Source organism: Rhinatrema bivittatum, chromosome 7, assembly GCF_901001135.1.
Source record: "Rhinatrema bivittatum chromosome 7, aRhiBiv1.1, whole genome shotgun sequence".
Classification (NCBI taxonomy): domain Eukaryota; kingdom Metazoa; phylum Chordata; class Amphibia; order Gymnophiona; family Rhinatrematidae; genus Rhinatrema; species Rhinatrema bivittatum.
In genome coordinates, this window is record NC_042621.1 from 271866552 (window position 1) to 271874703 (window position 8152).

The 8152-nt window shown below is 46.1% G+C and overlaps 1 protein-coding gene across 1 annotated transcript; it reads right to left on the minus strand.

The window, feature by feature from the left end:
• Positions 1–275: 275 nt before the first annotated feature.
• LOC115096223 (tigger transposable element-derived protein 1-like) lies at positions 276–2072 on the minus strand. Its single transcript, XM_029610733.1, has one exon. It carries the CDS (start codon positions 2070–2072, stop codon positions 276–278), a length of 1797 nt encoding a protein of 598 aa, XP_029466593.1.
• Between the last annotated feature and the right edge of the window lie 6080 nt (positions 2073–8152).

Here is an 8152-nt window from a genome sequence, read left to right on the forward strand (position 1 = left end):
GTACAAGGTAAACCAGCCATGTACTGAACCAGATACAGTGATACCTCGGTTCTCGAACATAATTCGTTCCAGGAGGACGGTCGAGAACCAAATTGTTCGAGAACCGAAGCAATGAAACCCAATAGGCCTAATTTGTATATAATACAGTACTGTATGTAGAAAAACATGAGTCTCAACAAGAAATAAAAGTGTACAGTATGTATTAAAAAAAATAAAATAAAATGTACTGTAAAGTACAGTAAATTGTGTTTCATTTACTGTACCTGTACCAACCTTTATTGTCTTGAAGGGGAGTCCTCTTCAATAAAAACAGAGGGTAACTGCTCTTCGGGTGTTTCTGTTCTCTGTATCTTTTGCTGAGGAGAATCAGAATCTTTCTCTGCAGTTGCTTGTCTGATTTCTTTACGGAAGAATTTTTCAATTTTTTGCTGTTTTTTTCTCCTTTCAGAAATTTTGCGGAAAGTGGACATAACATTGTCATTAAAAATGTTAACTGCTCTATTTGCTACCACTTTATCAGGGTGATGTTGTTCAACAAAGTTTGCGATTTCTGTCCATTTTGCACACATTTCATGAATAAGGCCACTAGAAATATCCTCCACTCTCTCCTCTTCTTCAGAAGAAATTTCTTCCACCATATCCTTCTGCTGCTGTTGTTGTAGGTGCATCAGTTCCTCGGTGGTTAACTCAGCAGCGTGACCTTCCACAAGTTCGTTGATGTCATCTTGTTGAATGTCAAGGCCCATGGTCTTTCCTATGGCCACAATATCATCAACCACAGCAACATCTTCATCAACGACAGGAGCTGACTCAGCTTCTAAACCCTCACTGTCCCTTTCGGGCCATAGTTTTCGCCATGCCACATACAATGTGCGATGAGTGACATTACTCCAAGCAGTGTCAATCAAGTTTACACAATTTAGGATGTTGAAGTGTTCTTTCCAAAATTCCCTCAGAGTTAGCTGTGTGTCATTTGTCACTTCAAAGCACTTCCGGAAGAGGGCCTTTGTGTACAATTTCTTGAAATTGGATATGACCTGTTGGTCCATGGGTTGCAGAATAGGGGTTGTATTGGGGGGTAAGAATTTTACTTTGATGAAGCTATAGTCATCAACTAGATCTTCCTCTAAAGCTGGGGGGTGAGCAGGAGCATTGTCCATCACTAATAGACATTTTAAAGGCAATTTTTTTTCTGCCAGGTATTCCTTCACTCGAGGTGCAAAAACTTCACGCACCCACTCTGTAAAGAATTGTCTGGTAACCCAAGCTTTGGTGTTAGACCGCCACATCACAGCCAATTTACTCTTCATTACATTGTGCCTTTTGAATGGCCTGGGATTGTCTGAATGGTAGACAAGCAAGGGTTTTACCTTGCAATCACCACTTGCATTTGCACAAAACAAAAGAGTAAGCCTATCTTTCATAGGCTTGTGCCCTGGTAGCGCTTTCTCCTCTTTGGTTATGTAGGTGTTGGCTGGCATTTTTTTCCAGAATAATCCGGTCTCATCGCAGTTGAACACCTGCTCAGGAACAAACCCTTCTGCCTTGACATAGTCACTAAATTCTTTAATGAAGTTATTAGCAGCCTCCTGGTTTGCACTAGCTGCTTCCCCATGCCTAGTGACGCGATGTATGCCACTTCTATGTCTGAAATTCTCAAACCAACCTCTGCTGGCTTTAAACGTGAAAGCACCTTCACCTGTTTCTTTGTTCAGATCACTGAATATTTGTAGTGCTTTCTCACAAATAACGACCTCATTGATGCTGTCACCTGCTAACTCTTTTTCTTTAATGAAAATAAGGAGCAGCTTCTCCATTTCCTCCATTATCTGAGGCCTTTGCTTAGTTATCAGCGTTACACCTTTGGCAACATTGGCAGCCTTTATAACAGCTTTATTCTTAAGGAAAGTAGAGATAGTTGATTTTGGCATGCCATACTCAGCAGACAGATCCGAAACACGTGTGCCCTGTTCATATTTGGCAATGATTTCTTTCTTCAGCTCAATAGTTGTTCTCACAGCTTTCCGCTTACCTTTGTCTGCATTACCACTTCTGGCTTTCTTTGGACCCATGTCTAAGGGTTAAATTCAGTGTAAAGCGTGACTCTCTCCACAAAGCGTGACTCTCTCTCTGCACTCACACTGATGACGCAAGCAAGGCGCGCTGGGCCGAATGAACGCCATTCGGCTCAACTCGGCTCATCTCGGAAGTTCGAGTTCCAAATATTTGTTCGGATTCCAAGACAAAAGTTTCTCGAATCTCCTGGTCGAATACCGATTTGGTCGAAAGTCAAGGCGTTCGAGAACCGAGGTATCACTGTATATCAAATGCATGCACCCTTGATAAGAGGATTTCGTGGTCAATCATATCAAATGTGGTTGATATATCTAGGAGGACCATTACATAAGCAGTCCTCCTATCTACCTATGTCCCCACCGGCACTGCATACTAAATAAGTACAAAACACAGCTATAAAAATACCCATGAGGCAGATGCCCTCTAACTTTCCACTCAGTGAAAGTCGTGTGCCGGCTGCATTTCACTCCACGAATGTAACTAGGACGGACCTGTGGCGACTGGCACTCTGTGCACTGGCCACCCTTGCAGCCTTGGAAGGCCACCCTTCCACGGCCTGTGTAAATACCTTTATTTATTTGACCTGGTCTCCTTTAAGCCTCCCCGGACCACCCCTGCCAGGGTCTGGGCACCAGGCATTTCCGTGTAAGGCCCCCTTTTATGCCCACGTTGCAATGGGCTGATGAAACCTGCCATCCAATAGCACCCCCTGAAGCAAGGCGCCCCCTTTTTCACTGACCCCAGAGCCTCCCTGCACCTTGAGGCTTCGCATTTGTGCTAGTGAGGACCCTCTGCGACTGCAACAAATCACCCAACCCTTTGCTTTCAAACCTTACTGGCCCGGCTAAGCTCTGGGGTGGCGGGAGGGGCGTTTGCTTGCTCTCGGCCTGTTACTGGACTCCCTTCCTCTCCTCTTCCCCCTTTAAACTCCCCTTAGGGCCTCTGCTGCTACCTTTCCTGATTGGGTGCCCTGTTGCCCTTCCTCCCCCTTAGACAATGTTGAAATCCTCTTTGCATCCTATTGCTTCCTCCCCTTACCCCTGGGATGCCTGCCCAGTTATGCCACGCATGCCCTGTCTGGCTAGGCCTCCTTAAAAGACAATCCAATGAAATGGTATTACCTATATATGTATATATATTTGTTTGTTAAACTTTATTTCTCTGCATTGTGAACAGAAAAAAAAAACAATTGTTTACAATAAAAAGGGAGCCATAATAAAAGAGTGGCACCTACGTGTAGACAAGAGGGAAAATGCCTAGTGTAGGAATCCAACGGACAGAGGGACATCTACAGTGGGAGGAACGGGCAGGTGTGAGAGTTGTACTGCTGCTTTAACACTGAGAGCCTGCATCACCACTGGCTGCAGCTGTTTCTGTTTGGCAACTGGGCTAGAAGGCTATCAATCAGGCTAGAGGAAGCGTTGACACTAATAGCAGTTTGTTTGTTGGTGGGGCTGTACGTGTGTGTGTGTGTGTGTGTGTGTGTGTGTGTGTGTGTGTGTGTTCTGGCCGTTCTCCCTTTAAGGAAGCTTCCCTGAATTTCAGTTCTCAGACAGCAGTATTGGGGTTTTGTTTTATTTTTAACTGTGCGGTTTACTTGAATTTTACAGACAAATGGGCCTGGCTTATCTATGGCTTTCCTCGTTGTCTAGGCTATGGAAAAGTAAATTACTTTCCTTATAAAAATTCAGTGGGCTCTGCTGTTTCATAAAAAAAAAACCTTGGCTGATGGAAGTAGAAGTTCCGCACACAACTACTGGAACCTTTTTTCTAGATTCCACCTGAAACTTTGGTGTGGATTGGAAGGGATTGCACCCAGGCCTGGGGTTTGAAGGATATCTAGCCCCCCACCCCCATTCCCCCAAGAGATGGAGAACCCACACCCCGGGGCAAAAGGACTAGTGACTGTGAAATCTGGACCCAGACTCGGGATTTTTATGGCCCCCACTAGAATTCCGACCATACCCTGACTTGGGGTTACCCACACTGTACCTAGGTTGGCTTCTCAGCTGCAGGCTATGCAGTTCCTATGTCACAGTCACTAGTCCTTTTGCCCCGGGGTGTGGCTTCTTCATCTCTTGGGGGGACTGCATAGCTTATAGCCCCGGGGCATGGGTGCAATCCTTTCCTTGTGTGTTACTATAGCTCTTCGGGGCAGCTCCACTGACAGGACTGGCTGGACTCGCTAGTTGGGTGTTCAAATACAGGTTTACGGTGATTTGGTGCATAAACAAGGTGATGTCCAGTTATACATCCCGGTTTAACTGTCATCTTGGAGTATAGATTTAAGGCCTCAGTGCTGGGTACTGGGACTTGCTTACCCTCCAAGGAATGATGTGTCCCAGGTTGGCTGAGGGGGTGCCTGGGTATGGATGGATCCCTTCCTCACAGTATCCAAGTATCCAGGGTATTCCAGATCTCCAAAACCTGGCAGTGCCCTGTGTCCCCGGGTGGAGACTCCTTTGGGGGTCTCCATATGTCCTTCTCCTTTCTTCAATTCTCCTCTCCAAACTCTCTTAGCAGGTGACCTCCCTGCAGGAAAGGCCTCCTCTTGGACACCGTTGTTAAGTCTTCCCAGATGTCGGGTAAGGAAGGGTAGCAAGAAAAAGTACTTCCTTCCCTAACTCAGGTATGCAAAACACAAGCTTGGGAGAAAACAATTCTGGATCTCTTTTCCTTTGTGGTCACTGCAACCCCCTCTTGATCTAGGTGAAAGAGTATGCAGATCCCTCCTGTCTTCCTTAAGAGAGGAAATCAGCCTCCCAGAAAGGCCCAGGTCTCAGACAGAAAACTCTCAAAACTTCTGAAACAAGGGGAAAAAAACCTTTCACTCTCTCAAGGCTCCCTTCCAGCCCTACGAAGGAACTGGCTAGGTAGTGTCTCTTCTTTCCTTATCTAGGCTGGAGAGATCACCAAGACACTCCTCTCAGAAGTAAAACTCCTGCCTGCCACACCACTGCCCAAACTCCTCCTCCCGTACGCTACAGGAGCTCACCATGCCGGACATCCTCAGAGGAGGTTCTGTTACAAATGGTACGCCCCTTCCTGAGCTCTCTAACCCGAGGTGTAACTAGGGCCATCTAGTGGAGACCCAAACGGTGACTACAAAAGCATCCTAGATGAAGAGACTGCTGAGATAATGTTACCACCACCCACGAAAGAAAGAGAGAGAGAGAGAGAAGATCTAATCCAAGTGCAATGCATTATGTACCTCAGTGCAAGAGAGGGAGAGGAGCCAGCTGAGGTGCAATGCACCCCATATCCCCAGTCCAAGCCTGTACACTGCCACACAGCATGGAGAATCAAAGAGGAGACACAAACTTACCCCTTCGAAAAAGGAAGAGGAACCACCTTGTCCCAAGAGAAGGGCTGGGGTGTGTGCAGTTTGAGTGAACTTAACTGGTAGGACTTAACGTGGCAAAGGTTGAGAATGTCTTTCTTAAGGTTTAACCCCTCTGTATTGCGTAGTATCCCAGTGGATTTCATAAATCCGTGTGTAGCCTGAACCTCTGACCCCTGGCAGTTTGGTGGTGCTATCCCCTTAATACTGGGTGAAGGGTAAGCAGAACTGAACTGATAGGACACACAAACAAATCCCGATCAGGATTCTTGAGGCGTGTCTCACAAGGACATTATGTTGCACGCCCCATCCGCTCCGCTCACCTCTCTGGCTCCTCTGCAGGTCCCAGGTTGGCCTCCCCAGCGGCAGCCACGAGCTCCCGCGGCGGCGGTCGCTGGGCCTTCCACTGCGCACCAGGCCTCACGCTGGAGTTCGGCGCCTCCCATGGCATTGGCCATGCCCCTACGTGCGCGGACCACCCAGCCTCTTGTAGGGCCAGGGACGGGTCCTAGCTCCGCGGCGCGCCCTGATTAAAGGAACTACATAAGGAAGTCCCTGCCTGCACTTCCTTGCCTTGGCAATCGGGTCGGCATTGTATTGTGTGCTAGATTGTCACTGTGTTCTAAGCCTTGTTCCAGGATCCTACTGTTCCAGACTTCTTCCTGCATTCTACTGTTCCAGTGTCCCTCTGTTCCAGCGTCTGTCTGTTCATCTCCCAGGTAGTACCCTCGGACTGTCTCTCTGGTTCTGACCTTGGCCTTTTCCTTGACCACTCTGTCTGCTGCTTGCCTCCTGACCTCTGCCTGCCTTGTGATCTCATCTGACCTCCGGAACCTGGACCTCTGGCCTTGTTGACTACTCCTCAGACTAACCCTCAATTTCTGACTTCTGCCTGATTGACCACATCTCCTGATTCTGGCTCTGTTCCTTGCCTTGTCATCGCCTACGCTGTTCTGGTCCTCCTTGCTCCATCTTACCTACAGCCTCGAGTCCGACCGCGCTCCCTTGCTGTCCTTGGGCATGCCTGTCTACTACCTCTCCAGGAGACCCTGCGAGGCCCACCTAAGTCCAAGCGGCCCGGGTCCCTACGGGCTCCACCCGGGGGGACTGCGGTCTTCCAGTGGTGAAGCTCATCCAAGCCTCTGTCTCCTCCAGTGCTCCGCCCCCCTGGGGGCAGGTGCTTCCTGGTCCCTACCAGGGAGCCGTTCTCCACTGCTCCAGGACAAGGGTCCACCCCCAAGCGCAACACATTACATATCTCATGGTGATTTCCCCAAGCATAAGGGATGATTTAGCTGCCCAGTACCATTCTAAATAAGGTCTCGGCCCCATTCAGATTTTTTAAAACCCACAGATGGGGGTAAGATGGATCCAGGACAGGGTAGGGGTCCCCTTCTTTTCGTTTTGTATTTTCTTTTCTTTCTGATTTATTTTTCATTTGTTTTTTTTTTTATTTCATTTTAAATAAATGAAATGAAAGAAATCATAAAACAATGAAAAAAAAACCCCAAATAAAAACAAAAAGCAAGTGTACCACCCCCTGCTGTTTGGCCCTTAAGTCTAATCTCAGGTGGCTTTTGGTGCAAACTCTGCATCGTTTCGATAGCTTCTCTATGGACTGCATCCTGCCTGTCTGTACTCTTTCAGAAGATGAAGATGGAAGAAGATAAATGAACATAATAAACATTGTTTTTACAGTATGTAAATGTTTTGGATAACCTGCCATGCATGACAATTATGTAACTTGGCATGTTGTAATTGCACCTGATGCTGTGATAGTGAAATAGAAAAGAGAATTTTAAAAAATTCTGTTTAAGTGATTGTGCTTAGGACAAATGTATTCATTGATGAATGTTACTATGAGAACTTGTAACACTTGTTGAAACTTACCAGTGCTATTATCTCATAACATCTTTTCTGCCAGCTGGGAAAAAGTCCGATATCTAGGCAGAAAGAAAAAAAAATCTGATGCTGTAAATCATTTGTGATTATTGCTTCTTTAGAATAAGTAAGATTGAAGTTCTTAATTTGATAGCATATGTTGGACTTGATTACATTATTACCTCCTAGCCTTTAATTTTATTTAATTTTAATTAACTCCCTGCTGTCCCTCCCTATCTCCATTATTCAGGTGGGAATTCCTGTACTTTTAATTACCTGCTGGAGAGAGGGACTTTTTGTAAACACCTTAATAGAACATCTCAAGATCCTCATTTCTATATTCTATTTTCTACAAATAAAGTATAATTTGATTTAAGAACGGGGGTGGTGCTACAGTGATGTTTCCACTAAATCTTTGATTTACAGGCTAGTGTTCTATCTATGAAGTCATTTTATTTTATATTTGTTTTGTATTTTCAGTGTACTGTATGCTCAGACTTTGTTTATGGGTTATGATGTTACGCAGTGGTTGTTGACAAAACTGTGCTGGCATTTGCTGCGAGTTGGCTTCACTTAGAAATGCGTAACATTTGTGTAAAGTGCCTCTAGTGATGGGGAATCTCCCTGCTGTAGTGGCTGGCAAGGGTAAGGCAGTTTCTACTGGAAGGTTATCTTAAAAGAGATCCCTAGATGTTCTCCCTAAGGCGGTGCTTTTCAATCCAGTTCTCGGGGCACACCTAACCATCATGCATATTCATTGTGGATATCCTGAAATCCTGAATGGTGTGCCCTGAGGACTGAGTTGAGAAGCACTGCCCTAAGATGTCTCTTCAACCAGGTAACTAACAGCACTGG

What these genes read in the sequence shown, in the direction of transcription:
- LOC115096223 (XM_029610733.1), bottom strand. Translation starts at nt 2,072, where the DNA reads ATGGGTCCAAAGAAAGCCAGAAGTGGTAATGCAGACAAAGGTAAGCGG.